This window comes from Lygodium microphyllum, chromosome 19 (assembly GCF_053477565.2).
Source record: "Lygodium microphyllum isolate KBCC chromosome 19, Lygodium_microphyllum_v1.1.10, whole genome shotgun sequence".
Taxonomy (NCBI): domain Eukaryota; kingdom Viridiplantae; phylum Streptophyta; class Polypodiopsida; order Schizaeales; family Lygodiaceae; genus Lygodium; species Lygodium microphyllum.
The window spans coordinates 8,342,956-8,360,812 of record NC_141153.1 but is presented as its reverse complement, the minus strand read 5'-3'; the positions used below and the strand labels follow the sequence as shown (position 1 = coordinate 8,360,812).

General features: G+C 41.0%; 1 protein-coding gene across 7 annotated transcripts in view; it reads left to right on the top strand.

The window, feature by feature from the left end:
* The first annotated feature begins 5,047 nt into the window (after window positions 1–5,047).
* LOC148019538 (uncharacterized) overlaps window positions 5,048–17,857 on the top strand; it is a 63,906-nt gene continuing 51,096 nt past the window's right edge. For 2 of the 7 annotated variants that reach the window (XM_087701039.1, XM_087701038.1), the window contains exon 1: window positions 5,050–6,383. In XM_087701039.1, coding sequence (XP_087557165.1) covers window positions 5,313–6,383 — 1,071 coding nt within the window. In that variant the 5' untranslated portion in view covers window positions 5,050–5,312. Of the gene's footprint in view, window positions 6,384–17,857 lie in introns of all 7 variants that reach the window. The other 5 variants (XM_087701035.1, XM_087701034.1, XM_087701036.1 and 2 more) reach the window with 4 other exon arrangements.

The window sequence follows — 17,857 nt, the reverse complement described above, 5'->3', positions numbered from 1 at the left end:
AATCAGGGACCAAGCTCGAATGCTCAAGCAAACATGCTCTAATACTAGTTGAAAGGTGAGAAGGATCGAAGCTTGCACGGGAGAGCTATGGCGGGAGAGAGAGAGAGAGAGAGAGAGAGAGAGAGAGAGAGAGAGAGAGAGAGAGAGAGAGAGAGAGAGAGAGTCACAATGTGGAAACTCCAATAGTCACAGTGTGTGACCGGCCTTTCCTTTGTTCATCTGTCACTAAAAGAATAAAGAATAAAGTGACAGTCATGAGTGCCCATCACCTGCAATGTGTAGGTGCGAGTACTGTCAGTGTAGTAATACAGGGGCGGCTAGGCAGAGGCACCTTTACCCCCAACAATATACATGTAGAGAACTTGAAAGCAAAAAGAGAACTACACTAAAGCCAATGGGCATCATTAAATACAAGTGTGGCATGACAAAACTAAGGGAAATTGTTATAGCATAATATAAACTTGGGGATACATCATATGTATAACCATGGTTGGCTGGATAGGTTCAATGTGTAGAAAACTTATAGGTTGATATTACCAAAGGTATGGGCCTACAACAACATGCAAGTAAAGTATCCAAGCATATGCAAACCCTAGCCAATAACAAAGCACCTAAAGAGGTGCATAGCGAGAAGAAGTACCCTATAGTAAATTAATACTAACAAATACAAGACCTAAATCAAGCCAAAACCATTATGCATCATCAAAACATCAAGGTATACTAAGATGACTACCATCTTGAAATAATAGACATGCACATTGAGAGATATCCTATTATCATGCTTAGAATACCAACTAGGAAGAGTAATTGTAGACTCCCTCATTTCAAATGTAAAAAATGTATAAATTTTGAGATTTTGAATGCAAAATAAAAGTTCAAATTAGACATTAGGCATTAAAAATAGTTGGTAGAATAATTATAGACTCCCTCATTTCAAAGGTAAAAAATGTATAAATTTTGAGATTTTGAATGCAAAATAAAAGTTCAAATTAGACATTAGGCATTAAAAATTGCAAATGTAGCGTGACAATTACATAATATGAGGTGAATACAAAATATTAGACTATACCATAAACATGGGATTAAACCAATGGATGGGCTGAGGAAGTAGAAACATGTAGTTTATTAATATTAAGGGTATGGGCATAGTCCAACAAGACAAAAACAACAACATGTAAGTAAAAGACTGGACTTATGCCAATGCTTAAAGGTAAAGAATGTGCTAAAAATAGCATGGATTGGGTAAATGTATTGGTAAAGACCACATGCATTTATACATTCCCTCATTTCCAGGGCTTAGATAATCATGAAAGGAGAATCATTAAAATGCAACACATGTTACAAATTTGGATGAAACTTGGGACCCAAGAGATTTATCAATGCTAGCAAAGGGTAGGTGAAGTAATACTGCATTAACAACAGACCAAGCAACAAACAAATGGCAAAAGTGAACTAGAATGAGACTAGAATGCAGACCTGCAAGGTACCAGGACAAATCTTTAACCAAACACAATGAGCTATAGGAAATGACCACACATGATCAAAGTGTAAGTACAGTCCTATAAATAACGTCAAAAAAAGAAGTGGAGGCCAGTGTAGTGATGGCATAAAAAAGGAAAGACATGGCAACAAAATGCACACAGATACGTGTTTGTAACAACCCACGGTGAGGCAACATATCAAGTTTGAAACAGGAAGGCTTCATGATGGGAGCCAATGAAAAGGCAAGGAAAGTGAAGTGAACCCTGAATACAAGGTATAAACAGGGAAACTTAGGGTTACTAAGGACTAAACCAAGCTGATCCAACTACGAGAGATTAAGGGTTAGATAGGACATCTTTAAGATTAAAGTAAAGGGAGGGATGAAATAAACATAAATAAATCATACAAGAATAGGGAACGTCGTAATAAGAAATGTGACATCTGGGTGAGCACCATTATTAAAGCAAGTTCAATGTACAAATATCATTGTGTTTATTTCTAGGCATATGAAGGCCAATGCTAAAGAGAGTTACCATCAAGAGATGTCACTTTAGAAAGGTGGGCATCTTTGTACCAATTCCTTTCAACTGAGATCAAATAGAATATGTCCATAGCCAAAAAATGCTATCAAGCCACCTTAGTCATAGTTTGAGAGCACTATTGCACATTTGCACATGTGTGTGTGTGTGCGCGCGCGCGCATGCGTGTGCGTGCAACTTAAGAGACCTTATGTTTGTGCGAAGGAGGCTGAGTGTACACAACTGCCCTGAGACTCAAGAGTGAGTATGTGCATAAGTGCTATCTTACAATCCCATGTGCACAAGTTGATTGAGTGCAATACTACTAACCTTAGGAGTGGTGTGCAATACTAACCACGTGCACACTAGTATATGAGAGGCTAACCTATGCATAAGTTCGAATAGATATGTGCATGATTGGTAGTTTCAACTATGTGCATGAGTGAACAACCTTGTGTGCACTAATGCTATTTGTGTGCAAATGTGAATTGGGTTATTTGTGAAATTTTTGTTTATGTTAATGTTATTTTAAGATCCAATATGCAAGTGGCACTCCAAGCCACTACATTTCAATGTATGTGGCTAGCTCTAAAAGTCATGACATGATTGGATCTTATTTGTTCATACTTGTGAAATGCTTAGATTTGAAGTTCAAAAGCTTTGATTATTTAACAACATAGACCTACTTTTTCTCTTTTTAAGAGAATAATAATGAAAATCCATAATGAATAATCAAATGTTCATGATCATATGTGCAATCCAACCACTAGAGTCAATTAAAGAGCACTAGAAGTTTTAAGAGAGACAAATGGCACAATTTCACAAAGTACTTTAAGAATTCAATTGGTATCATACAATAGTTCACTCTTGTGATGGCCATACTATCTTCCATATTCAATGTTTCTAAAGCCTATCGAAGTTTATTTTCTCAAGTGAGATATTTTATGTTTCTATACATGTTCAATCACCTATCTACAAGAGTAGGTTAAAACAAACAACATATGGAGATGATGGCATGAAAACATTGATGCCACTAAAACACTTCATTGGTCCACATATGTTTATATGTTAGTCATCCCAACCTTGTATCCCAAGTGGCAAGGTACTATTGAGTTGGCCACATGTGATATTCACAATCACATAAAATTGCTAATTGAGTTGTTGTTTGTAGGTGAATTGTCACGCACTTAAATTTTTGACTCTATGGTCAATGGAGGAAAGAGTTGTATTGGCTTCATGAAATAAGCTTATAATGAAAGCAAACTTTATGAAATAAGCTTAAACTTCTCCTTGAGGATCCCATTTCTAAGGGATGCTTTCCTTTTCCTAACTCACATAGGCAACATGACAAACTTGAAGTTTAAGCAAGTATACTTGTTTCCATTTCTACATTTTACATGCTTTTCCTTTTTGAAGGCCATTTTACTTACTTTCAAGCTATTTACAATGTCAAAATCAAAGACCCTAAGAGAATTTGACAAGATCCTATATTCCACATTCACAAAATAAAAGATTTGCAAACATGAGAGAAGCTTTGTTTCACATGTAAAGCTAACTTCAAATGTAAAAACTATAATTACAAAAACTCCATGATTTGAGAGTTAAAATTGCAAATTATTAATGCAAGCATATTTTTTTAAGTAGTTGACAAAAGATTCATAAGGTTGGATTGAAAATACAAATTGTCAAGTCACTTATATTCCTCTCTTTACACACACACACACATGCACGCCTGCCCGCGCGTGCACGCACCCGCACAGGCATACGCACACACACATGCGCGCGCGTGCACACACACACACGCATGCATGCACACACACACGCACACGCACACGCACATGCGCACACACACACACGCACACGCGCACGCGCACGTACACGCACACGCACACGCGCGCACACACACGCACACACACGCACACATGCACACACATGGAACATGTATACACACGTGTATATATGCCATTAAACATGTCTCTAAGCTCATATAAACTTTTTAAGAATACCCTTCATAACAAAGTTCAAATAGAAAACTTGATTTATTTATTTATTTTTTTGCCATAAACATGGATGACTTAATTAAGGAGTAACATGTAAATACTTCATGTTACCCAACATTTGGTAGAGCCTTGAGATTGACACTAATGATATCAATCAATTGGTAAGATTTTTGGCATGCATGCAAGTAGATCCATGGCCACAATACTTAGCTTGACTTGCCATCTGACATCATCTTGAGGGAGGGGCTGTTGACACAAGGCTTTCTTTCACAACCTCTCCAGCTTGTTTGAATACGATGTTACATGGCTATCCAGGCAAAATGGCTGCGATACTATGCTAAATAACTGCATCATCAATTTGAGAGATAGATAAGATCCCCATTTGGCTTAGATTTCCCTTACAACTAGTGGCACACCTCTTTGGCTACTTTGTCCTCTTCTTCTTTAGCTACTTTTGTGATAAATTATATACCCACTATACAGAAGTAGAAGATTCTCCCATAAGTTCTCTCCAAGGATTGAATTCTCAAAGATAAGAAAACATGTTGAATGATATTGTTTTGTAAATTGTTCCTTGAAGTTCAAATGTGCTACTTTCTCGGCATCTTAAGTTTGGGTTATCATTTGAATTGGGGTAATGATACCATCCTCATAGCAGTCTCATCATAGCATAACATTTCACTCGCTAGCCTTCTTAGATTTTACAACTTTGGTTGGCGCAATTTGAGAGTTTATGGAACTTTCGTGCGTCTCTCTTTGTTATGGCAACTTGCAAGGGAATCTCCACATGGCTTTAATATTGTGCATTTGTCTTGTTTCTATGGGGCTGACACCCATCATTCATCTTCCTCTTTTTCATGGAAGGGAAAAAGACTATGAAAATCTGAAACCACAACAATTAGTTATTGTTGGGTGCAAAAGGTTAAAAAGAAAATAGAGGGATACACATTTTTATAAATAGAGATATACAATAAATAAACATGACTAAAATGATAAAACCAAACACGTATCATAAAAATAGCCCGGGAAATCTTCGCCTCGACCCAAGAAACTCCACGACAAAGAAAGCATGCATGCCGTGTGATTCCAGCTCCTTCTCTCTCGCAAACTGCCAAACCCAACAATCGACAGACCAATCCCCATTCCTGGTAGCAGCAGTAGTATAGCGGTAAACCGACATTCTTTCTCCTTTTCCCTTTGCCTTTGCCTCTTCTGTGTGGCATCAGTCTCTCTCTCTGTGTCCACCCACACACAGCTTCCTCCATAGCTGCCGCTGTGAGCATTATACAGGGGAGGGGCATCGCCCATCAACATGGGCGGGTGCTCCAGTAAGCCCAAGACCCTAGAATACGAGGACAAGCCCCAGGACTTGCTCTTGGATCCTAAGAAGGAGCCGCCCTGCTCTGATTTCAGTCAAGTGGCGGCGCCCATCATCGAGCATGGAGTCGCCAAGCATGAAAATGCTCGAGAAATAGCCGTCCCTCAGAAGGAGCCACTGTCCACAGCGTCCAAGAAGGACGCCCTGATGCCTCCTGCAACAGAGGAGGTGGCCGCAGCGGGCCACGCTGATTCACCTGCTTCAGATATGGTTGACAGTAACATTGGAAGCGAGCAAACAAGCGATGGCGTGCATGACACTGCAAAGGAAGAGGCTTGCGCAGAGGTTCCAATGGGCCATGATCCTCTTTTTGTAGAGGATCATTCTCTTAACCCCGAGCCAGAGGAGGTTTCAGCAGAGAAAGCGGTATATAATCACGGAGTAGATGGACAATCAACTGAGCATGGCTTCGGTGGATCTCCTCACGGAGGTGAAAGTAGAATAGGATCTGAATCAGTGACGCCAGGAGATAATGCCATAAATCCATCCATTACACACACTGTGGTGATGGACGAGAAGTGTGGTGAAGTGGCCGACCAGTCCTTGGAAGAAGTCGAGAGTACTACACCGGATAATAACACTGCTGAAACCAAGGAAGAATCCACTCAGAGCATTGTGGATTTTGATTCTAAGATCGATGGTGATGAAATCACCACAGCAACTACACAGGAGACTGATGGTCTGACACCTCCCGAGAGGATGCTAGAAAAAGGTGTGGATATTCGTATCCCTGCACCTGAAGAAAGCACTTTCACCACACCCACAGAAAGTACCACAAGGGCTGATACTAAAAATGACGGTAACTTAGCTGGAGAGCTCGATCCTATGTCAGAGAGCAATGGTACGCTTCCATCAGCAGAGAATGTGCCATGCACAACATCAGCACAAGATGGGGTTGAAGTGTTACCCAAGAATAGCCAGACGGGGAACTATCAGAACAACAATCCCATGGATCTGGATGAGCTGGATGTTGCATCAACAACTGCTCCTGTTGAAGCGTCTCAGGTGAATAGAATGACCTAAGCAGTTTGATTATGCCAGCAAACTGGATAGTTGGAAAATCTGTGATAGAAATTCAATTAATTGCACTTTTTGAGTGTGTCTAACTTTGAAATATGGTTAACAAAGTGCTGTTTGAGATGCCTCTGATCTGAAGATTTTCTTTAGCTTCTTGCTTGGTGGCATGCACAGTTTAAGCATTGAAATTTTTCTCCCATTAAGATGAAGCTTAGGTACTTAGTTACTCCACTAGCTGAAGTCATGACCAAACTTGGTATGCACTTGCCTCTTGTTGATACAGATATCAATGAGTTTTACCTGCTTTCACTGGAAGAAAGCAACATGGAAAGGCTCCATAATCAAACATTTAGTATACCAGGGCTTTAAAAATTGCCAACATTGTAGGCTGAAACTTACAATAAGTTTACAATTTAGAGACAATCCTTTGTAATACTAAAATCCACAATCCAAGTCTACATGCATAGCAATCATTGCCTATTTGTTTTACTCTGTTTTAGAAGTCACTTTATTCCTGGGCTGACTCATGCATGTATGTGTTATGTTGAAACGCCAAAGAGATGCTGAGTTACTTGGTTGGCTTTAATTAGTAGTCAATGCAGTGCTTTTGCTTGAAACCTTGCACTACAAGGCGAGCCTTGTATTTGTCTAAAGTACCATTAGCCTTGAAAATTCACTTTGTCTTGATAACTGGCTTGTGACAAGGATGATCCACATCAAGTCCCATTTTGATCGGTACTCTCCAGTTCCTTCTCCATAACCTCACACTGTAGAGGGTCTTGAATAGCCTCTTGCCAACTGTTCGGCTTAGAATGTGCAATGTAATTAGTTGTAAACAATAATGCATATGAAGCCTAAGGGGCGAGCCGAGCAGATCTTCTAGTGCTCTCCAGAGTGGAATCCTATGAAAAGATCCTCGAATCCCACATGGTCTGTTGGTACTAGGGAGATAATGGGTCTCGAGGAGAAGGCTTGGGAGTCGAAGTATCTATAGAAAGGTCAAGAGCGAGGAGTAGACCTGGCTTAGTAGGCACAATCTCAAATGATGTGAGCGGAGGTGAGGATGAAGAGTCTAGTGCGCCATTTAAGGTGGCAATGGATGTGGGACCACAAAGATTTACATAAATGAGTCTAAGGGGTTTCACAGCACAAGTGATAGACTGTTGAGGAAAGGGTATACGATGCTGCTTATCTAGGTGACATGCCTTACAAACCTCACGAGACAATTTTAGGCATTGAAGGCCCTTAACCATCCCTTGATGCAACAGCTCGTAAAGAGAGTTGTAGCCAAGATGTCCCAAGCGAAAATGCTAAAGATGCTCAAAGTCCGTGGGCTCCCATGTGGTGGCCAAAGCTTTGAAACGATGGAAATTTGAATCATCAACAGTTGGCTCGATAAGAAAGCGTGTCTTGTGATAAAGGCCATTAGGTTGTGCCTTGTCGTGATTAATCACTAAATCACTCTTAAGAGTTAAGGACCTTGACGGTGGTCTGGTGAGGAAAACTGCTCGTTTCAATTGGCAGAGCTATTGAACAGACAACAAGTTTATCCTAAGGTGGTGGATATAATAGACATTATCTAGTGAAGTGAGATTTGGATCCAAGTCAATGGAAAAATAGATGCGACCTTGGGCCTAAATCTTAACCAAAAAGTTGTTTCCTATGTGGATACTCGCGACTCCATGGACTTGGGTGTCAGAGTGCAACGATGTGGAAGCGTAGGACGAAGATTGAGAGAAAGTGAACACAGAGAGAAGAGAGAGAGAGAAAAGGAGAAAGTGTAAACGCAGAAAATCTGCGGTGTAATATGCTGTATAAGAGTGCAGAAATACACAAGGGGGCAAAGGAAATATCTACGTATGTCTCCGACTTGATGACCTCGATCTCCGTCAGCCCGAGTACAGTCTGTCTCAGCCAACAGATCTCAAGATTAGGAATCTGAAATCACTGAAGAGTGAATAATAAAGTGTGCCACACGAACCGGCTATAAATAGCCAAGAAGTAATTAAAAAAACAGCATCAGGTCGGCTGCATTAAATGTAACCGACAGTAAAAAACTGGTCGATTGTGCAGTCAGATTGCACTGCTGACGTGGCAACGATGACATGGCACCTCCTCAGCTGTACTGTGCTAACGTGGCATTGATTGTCCAAGAAATGACTGGCTAACACCCCCTCTCAGATCCTGGATGGGTGAAAAGATTGAGGGATGTGGAATGTTGCCGAGGAAGAGCTTGGGGAAGCGCCTTCGTGAACAAATCTGCAAGATTATCCTCGGTCTTGCAGTACTACACATCAATGGTTCCATCCAGAAGCTTCTCCCGAATGAAGTGATATTGGATCTCAATGTGCTTTGGCCGGGCATGGAATACAGGATTTTGTACCAAGGCAATGCAACTCTCATTGTCGCACCGCAGAAGAGTAGGACGAGTCTGGGGGCAGCCAAGCTCCTCCAACAATCTCCGAAGCCACATAACCTCACATGTGGTGAAAGACGTAGCCCGATACTTCGCCTCAGTAGTAGAAGAAAGGGCTACCGTGGGCTGCTTCTTGCTACTCTAAGAGATAACACCTGTACCCAAGATAAAACAGCAGCCTGTAGTAGACTGTCGGTGGTCCACATCGCCAGCCCAATCTGAGTCACTCCAACTTGCAAGAACCAGATCTGTAGCATCTGTACCTGCGGGATAAGAAATCCCTAAGTCAGAAGTCCCCCTCAAATACCGAAGAATCCTCAAGGCAGCTTGTCAATGCACTCGTTTCGGTTTCGTCATGAACCCTGTCAAAAGACCCACAGCAAAACAAAGATCAAGACGAGTGTTGAGAAGCCAAATCAAGGATCCAATCAACTGATGGTAGTGTTAAGCATCCATCACGGGAGAATCTGAGTGTGAAGTGGCCTTCCAATTCGGAGCCATAGGAGTAGTAATGGGCCGACAAGTCTCCATCTCAAAAGTCACCAAGAGCTCCTGAATGTACCTCTGTTGAGAGATGAAAATCCCCCTCTGAGATTGATAAATCTCGTGACCCAAGAAGAAATGAAGAAGTCCCAAATCCGTCATCTCGAATGCCTGATGTAAAGCTGTCTTGGTCTCTTGGACCTTCTGTACATGATCTCCTGTCAACATCAAATCATCAACATATAACACGAACATCGCACAACCAATCTCGGAAGTGTGCACATAAAGCTGCGGATCGGCCTTGGAGCGTCGATACCCCAACGTCAACTGAAGAAACGAGTCAATCTTCTTGTTCCATGCAGGCGGAGCCTGCATGAGGCCATACAAGGCCTTCTTCAACTTGCAAACTTTCTCATTCGAGGATCCAAAGCTAGGAGGTTGCTTAATATAGATCTTCTCCTGCAAGTCACCATTCAGAAAGGCCGACTTCACATCCAGTTGATAAACATGCCATCTCCTTTGGCCAGCCAAGGCAAGAACTGCTCAAATAGTCGCCATACGAGCAGTGGGGGCAAAAATATCATGGAAATCAATGCCTGGGTGCTGAGCAAAACCTTTAGCAACAAGGCGAGCCTTGTGCTTGCCCAAAGAACTATCGTGAAGGAACTTGGTCTTGAAGACCCACTTGACACCTCTCACCTTCTTGTGAGAGGGACGAGGCACAAGAGACCAAGTGCCATTCCTCTCAATAGTCTCCAACTCGGCTTCCATGGCCTTCCGCCAATGATCAGACTGCAAAGCCTCCTTCACTGAAATGGGCTTTCGATCTTGCATAACACGGGTCAGCAAACAATAGTTGGAGCAAACAAGCTCCGAAGAATGTGCGTGGTTTCTCCGTGATTGCCGGGGTCCATCTTGTGGTTCCCACTCCTCAGGGACCCCCTCGATCCCTGAATCTCGAAGGGTGTCACGGGCCCAACGAGGAGGAGGACGAACCTCTCCCAGTCGCTCTCCATTTGCGCTGAAGACTCAGGAACATCCATTGGCAGAAGCTCCTCGGGGGTGGCCGGTGAAAGAGAAGACTCTGAATCCGAAGAAGAATCTCTATCAAGAGGCTCTGGCTCTAAAGAAATTGTCTCGGGAGCCCAACTCTCCCCTGGATCTCCAAGGACGGGGTGCTCCTCACCCCCCTCTGTGGCTGGTACTTCCACGAACCGCACATCTCGGCTCGTGTAGACATCCCGCTTAACAGGATCAAACAAATGATAACCTTGGGATTGGGAGCTATAGCCAACAAAAACCTGTCGTCGGGAAGCCGCCTTGAACTTATCACGCTGCATCTTCGGAATGTGCTCATAAGCGTCACATCCAAAGATCTTGAAATAAGAGACATTAGGCTTAGTCTCGAAGTAAGCCTCAAAAGGTGTCATCCTGTCAATGGCCAAAGTGGGAGATTGATTAAGGATGTGAAGTGCGGTAGCTACTGCCTCGGCCCACAGAAATTGAGGTGTCTTGTGGCACTCCATCATGATGCGTGCCATCTCGATCACACTTCGGTTCTTCCGCTCCAAAATGTCATTCTCTTGGGGAGTGTTGGTGTTAGCAAACTCTTGGTGAATGCCCCTATTTGCACAAAAACGAGCAAACTCATTAGACATAAATTCACCTCCCTTGTTTGAACACAAGGTCTTCAGTCTCACTGGCCAGAGACACAATAGCCCTGTTCAAATGTTGGTTGGGATGCAACATAATGATTGGATGGTCCACTAGGCAATGCTATAGAGGCAAATTATGGTACCAAATAATCCACATTGGAGTATGTCGGGGATGCACTCCTAGAGGGATAACCCGAAAGTGTATGTGGGAGGTCGAGCCTCCCTCACAAATACACCACTTGGAAATGGGTATGTAGAGGTCCTAAATGTTGTGCCTAAGCGTGTAGGATCCGTGGTGTGGTGTGTTGTGATAAATGTGGTGCACTTAATGGAAGTAGAAAGAAAGGTGCAGCCGAAGATGAGGGAGGGATGGGTAGCAGCCCCAATGGATTAGTAATTGATGTTGTGGGAAACATGGTGTGTTCCTTTTGTCTATTAAATGCATTGGATGAAGATACTTCTGCTCCAAATCGACCATGAGAAATAAAATCATTTGAAAGAAAAGGAAAGGAAGGAATACTTAGAAGTTTTTCTTTCAGCTTCTTACCTAGTTTTGAGTTCATAAAGAAATACTTGGTTTCCTTATTACTTAGAAACCAAAGGGGGTTTTGAAGAGTCCCTTCTTGACGAGTGTCCCTTGATCCAACAGAAAATACAGAATTAGTTGGCATAGAATTTGACTAAACAGGATTCGTACTTGGCATTGGAGAAAAGATGTACAATGGAAGTGATGTGTAATCCAAGCCAGATTCCACTTGCGGATGGCTAATCTGTAGTGGAGATTCCGAAGATCTTGCAAGATCATTAGTTCTGTGCATTGAATCTAAAGGAGATCCCACGTCGAATTGGGTAGTTGCAAGTTGGGAGGTTGACTCTTGATTGTTTTTGTCCATGTTTGGTTGTGGAGAGTGGAGCGGTGGTGTGGTGTTTGAAGTCGTGACCCTTCTATTGTTCTCACTTTTGTGGAGGAGCTTTTCGATCAAAGGCTAAGGTTTTTGAAAGAGTACCTAGCTCTGATACCATTTGAAGAAATGCTCTAAACGGAGAAAACACAAAACCAATCGTACGACAAAGTACAAATTGATAAACATAGAACATAGTTATGGTTAGGATTATTCAGAGACAGTGAACACATTGAATAATGAAGTGAATGACTATTGAATATATAGTGCTCATGCAGCTAACACACTATGCAGTGAATGCTAAGCCTTTTGCATTAGTATGCATTAGTTTGCATTAGTCTATGATCATTAGAGATTGATTATCGGTTGCTGTTTTTCAGTAGATGATCATTAATTTTTAGTGATAGTTAGTTGGTTTTGTGGATAGTAGCATGTTTTATGAATGCTGAAACCAGCCTTCCTTCTTGGAATGGGTGGTGATAACCTGATTTAAGAGTTAATTACAGCAATAAATAAATGCTCATAAAATGAAATACACACTTTACCATAATATTCTTGGACAATAGACACCTTGTTAGCCCCAAAATTGGCGCCCCTTGCGGTATTTCTTTAGCTTTCATTCAATTGGAAGGAGTACAACTTGAGATACTTCAATCTCCTCCTGCTAACCAATTGCTCCTGCTGTCATAAATGACCAGCAAGCCTTTTTGGTCATTTGCCCCTTGATTCACCTAGGACTTCTTCTCCAATTTGACCCTTGGCTGGCCAAATGCTGCCCCAAATCAATTTGGGACGGGCTGGCTCCTGAAATCCCTTGATAATCTTCAATTATCAACTGCTGATTTCAGTCCCTTGAGCCTTCAATCTCTGGCACGGATCCTAAGGTGGCTGCTAAACCCTAATTTCTGCTGTAAATTAGGGTTTACTGCAGAAATTTCAGATTAGCCCACCAAAAATGGCTGAGATCTCCTCCGAATGGTTGAGAATTGCTGAGAATGGCTGAGCATAAGCTGAAGGAGATGAGAGAATGCTGTAGAGAGAGAGAATTTTGAGATTTGTCGCGAAGAATTGATCAAAATCAGTTGTTGCCTTGCTGTACCAGCCCCAAACAGATGCACCAACAACAATAGGAGCATCAGAGGCTGTGATCTTTAGGAGAAAGTGCATCAGCAGCAATTGCCAGCTTCCCAAGGTCAAGAATATGCAATCTCCATCACCAAAATGGTCTCCAATGGCTGGGAAATGGCCCCAAAAGTTAGCAGCAACAGTCCAACACCTCTTCCCAAGAGCTTCAAAATGAAAAAAACGAGATTTCCCTCTCCCTTCAGCCCTATTTAGCCTTTCCTCCACTTGCATGGGAAAGTTTTGCCAAGTGGCAGCTTTCTTAATCCATTTTCAACAATTTTCAGCCATTTAATTAATTTTTAGAATTAATTAATTTCAAAAATTAATTCAGCGCTTAATCCATGCCCAGAAAATTGACCTTGCTCATCCAAAAATGAATTGGCTAGGCCATTTGCAATCCAAAGTGGTCCCATGCATTAGTTGACCCTTGGACAAGCATTAATCCATTAATTAATGCCTAGTCCCTATTGTCACCACTGACACTTAATGGCCAATTAATGGTCCTAGGGGCAAATTGACACCAAAATTCACCTAGAATCTAACAAGTGTAACTTGTTACAACTTTTGCCTTGTGCATCTTTTAATTGCACATTTGATTAATCCTTTAATCAAATGTCAATTAAGTATAAGCAAAGCATCAAATTTTCACGTCCTCGCGACAGCCATTAAAAGTTCAGACATGGTTTATACTCAATTTATGCTTTGCTATGGAAAATTTTCTAGAATAGTGGAGATATATTTATGAGAAATGCATTCTATGGGTTTTTAAGAGCAATATTGGATTCTTTATGAGTCTTGTGTTTTATTTATGTTGATTGGAAATTTTTAGGAAGTGTTTGACATTGGCATGGTTAAGTAGTTGTGGCAAATGTTGTTTTCACTATGAGGCCTTTTGGAAAATTCCAATATAGTATATTTTACTTTGACACATTGCACTACAATCGAGGACAATTGCAATGATTTCAAGGGGATTGTTTCTCACGAGGATGTAAAATTTTGTTGCTTTACTTAGCATTTAATTAAAAGTTAATCAATGTGTAAATGTGACTCGCACATGTGAGTTATATGTAAATTATTTCATGGTGTGGGATTCAATACTTGAGATATCGGTTGGTGTCAAAGGCAAAAGTTGTAATAAGTTATGTTTGATAGATACTAGGTGGTACCTAGTATGAGATTTTGGTCTAGACCAATTTTTTGGCTATTAATGTCAGTGGTGACATTAGAGACTAGACATTAATTGATTGATTGATGTTGGTCTAAGGGATAACAAGTGCTTAGGGATCCTTGGAAGATAGATTAGCCCAGCTAATAATTGTTGGTTGGTGGATTTTTTTTGGGCATTAGAATAATTATTTAAAAAATTTTCAAAATTAATATTTTAAGAAGTAATTTAAAAAGTTAGATAGTATTAAAAAATGGGGTTACAAGGTTGCCACTTGGCAAAACTTGCCATGCAAGTAAAAAGAAAACTTTTTTGGGCTGGTGAAAGTTTATTCCAACCATTGTGAGGTGAGAGAGAAGGTTTTTAGAAAGCACGGAGATGCGACTAATGAGATTTGCAGCCACTAAGGACCAGTCCTACAACAAGCAACGATATTGCAAATTTTCAGCACGTATTTGACATTAGTATGGTTAAGCAGCAGTGACTAATGTTGTTTTCATTGTAATGTCTTTTGGTAAATTCGAGTATAGTATGTTTTGCTTTGGCACAATGCAATACAATCAAGATAATTGCAAGGATTTCAAGGGGGTGATTTGTTACGAAGACGTGAAATTTTGTTGCTTTGCTTAGCATTTGGTTAAATGTTAATTAAATGTGTAAATGTGACTTATACATATGAGATGTATGTCAATTATTTCAGAGTGTGGGATCCAAGACCTCGAGCTATCAGTTGGTGCCAAGGGCAAAACTTGTAATAAGTTATGCTTGACTGATATTAAGTGATATTTAGTGTTAGATTTTGGCCCAGACTAATTTTTTGGCTACTAATGTTAATGGTGACATTAGAGGTTGGGTATTAATTAATTAATTAATGTTGACCTAAGTGCTAATAATTGCTTAGGGATACTTGGAAGAAAAATTGGTCTAGTTAATTTAATTATTGGTTGGTGGAATTATGTTTTGGAGCATTAGAATAATTATTAAATTAATTTTCAGAATAAATATTTTAAAAATTAATTTAAAAAGTTGGATAATATTAGAAAATGAGATTAAAAGGTTTCCACTTGGTAAGAATTGCCCATGCAAGTAGAAAGAGCGTTTTTAGGGGTTGGTGGAAGTCTATTTCAGCCATTGTGAGAGAGGAAGAGATTGATAGAGAGTAAGGAGATTTTACTGATATGATTTGCAGCCACTAAGAATTAGTCCTACAGTAGGCAATAGTAGTTTGGAGCCCTCCTGGTGCAGGTGATAGTAGCGTAAAGTTCTTCTAGTGTTGGTGACGTCATATAGGAGAGGGCAGTAGCCTTTTTAGTGGTCCTAGGTTCTAGGTGATAACTTCCATGGCTGTTTGGGGAGGGTAGTAATAGTTTTTCAGTGATTGCTAGAAATATCCAAGTAGCAATCAAGATATATAAAATGCAACTAGTAGTGTAGCAACCAAGTACCAAGAAGTAGTATAGTAACCAAGTATTGAGAACTGTCAAAAGATACAAGGCATCAAATATATAGATGTATACAACAATGTGTATTAAGCTTGTATCCACCATTGACAACCGACTAACAATGATAGGTACAAGGTATCCAAGCTTAAAAGCAAAACAATCCATAGTCATGAATCTATACAATAAACAGTGTAGCATAAACCAAAAGAGCATAAAGCATCTTTCACCAACTCAAAGAACTAGCTCTACAATATAAATACAAATGGCTCCCACTAGACGTGAATTCAGAATGCCCAAGAGCACAAAAAAGCTCAATACATCAAGCACATAACATGCGAGAAGCCCAAGCGCATCAATGATACAAGAGCATATGCATCCAATATGTATTTAGCCTGCATCCTCTAGCCATATCTCAAGTTAACTGAGCAAGACCTAGCCATTTGAGTGATCAGAGGTGGAAATTTTTGTAACTCTTTGTTATAAATCTTAATATAAAAAAAGAAATTAGGGTTTGATAGCCACCTTTGGATGTATGCTCAAAATTGGAGCCGGGACTTGAATTCCAACAGAGCTGAAATTGAGGAATTTTAGGGAGAATTAAGAGGCTAGCCAGCCAATATCAAACTAAGGGCTGAATTGTTCTTTTGAGAAGTAAGATGAAGGCTAATTTCTAAGCAAACGAAGGGGCAAATTGATTTTCAGTTTTGATAGCAAGAGGCACTTGGATTAACGAAGTGGATTAGAGAATTTTAGTTGCACTCCATCCATTTGCAATAAAAGTTAAAGAAATATGACAAGGGGTGCTAGTTTTGGGGCCAATAGGCTGTCCATTGCCCAAGGTTAAGTAGTAATATTTGCATTTTCAGTTTATGTGAATTTTATGCTTGTGGTAACTAGTGTTAAATTAGGTTATTTACCAACCTATCCGAGGAGGAAGGCTGATTTCAATTCAGCCCATTCTTGTTTTGCAAGTTATATGAGTCCATACAATCTCTACTGCTGTTGGTGCCCTATTTTCAGCTTGCATCCCTTCTCCATTGGCTATCCAACCATCATCAACGGCAGCCCCTTCATCCGGTGCTTGTCCATTTCTCTTAGTGTCAATATCTAGCTGTTGGTGATCAATATTTTTGCCCCAGAATTAACGTGTTAGCTGGGAATTAACGTGTTAGCTGTCCCAGCTGGCCACCCTATTGATCAGCATCATCATTTACATTAGGCAGGTTTTGTTTATGATATTACAGGCCCGAAAATCCTCCAACTAAACCCTTCTGAGCCAGCGTCTTGTTGTTTAGAGCTTTTTTTTTCTCTCTCTGTGTCTGTGTTTTGCTATTTTACGTTTTGCATTATTGTTTGAGTTATTGTGTTTTTGTTGTGTTCCTGTATTCTGTGTCTCAAGTGGTACCTATTCTTCCATCTCTGAGATGGCTACCTAGTGGGCCATTCTATGTCAAAAGATGACGTACTAGCGAGAGAGAAGGGTTTGCGGGGAGGAACACGGAGTGAACTTGGCAAACATGGAGAAGAAAAGAGAAGAGAGAAGAAACTCTGATGAATGAAAGAATGAAGTTCTGAATCATGGAGTGAATGTGATACAAGGAAACAAGGGTGCCGTAGCACAAGGAAGATGATGAAGATAGCCACGAACCACAAACCGCAATGTCCTCCTGAAGGGGTGTGAGGGTAGTGGAGAGACTGGAGAGAAGAGGTGATGGAATGAATGAATCAGGCGTGAGGAATGAATGAGAGTGGCCTATAAATAGGCACAATCAGACTAGGATGACACCTTTTTGGGGCTCCAAACCCTAAACGCAAAACACAGAAACGCAAAAACGTAAACTGTGGGTGAAGGGTTTCTCAACACTCCCTCTCAGGCTCAAAAAGGGAAACAAGAGAAGAGAGAGATGGAGATGCAATGCTACATGTTGAAGAATGCTCATGCAGCAGATGCCACTTGGACAGTGTCCCTCGTGGGGAAATTGTTCACTTGCCCAAGCGCCCTAGTACAAAGATGATGAAAACATGCAATGCATAGGAGGAATGTCGGACTTTGTGGGGTGTTGAGAATCATAATATGAGGGAAGGGAGTGTGAGGTTTTGGCAACCCATGTCTCCCCACCTCCTCCATGTAGGCCGTGCCTCATGGAGCAACCATCGTTTTTGCCTCCCGGCATGCAGGGTTCTCATTTTGAGCGAGGCAGCCGGGCCCCCTATTTCGAGTTTGAGTCGCTATGACTTCTTATGAGGAAAGGTGTGTTGTGAACCGTGTCGCCC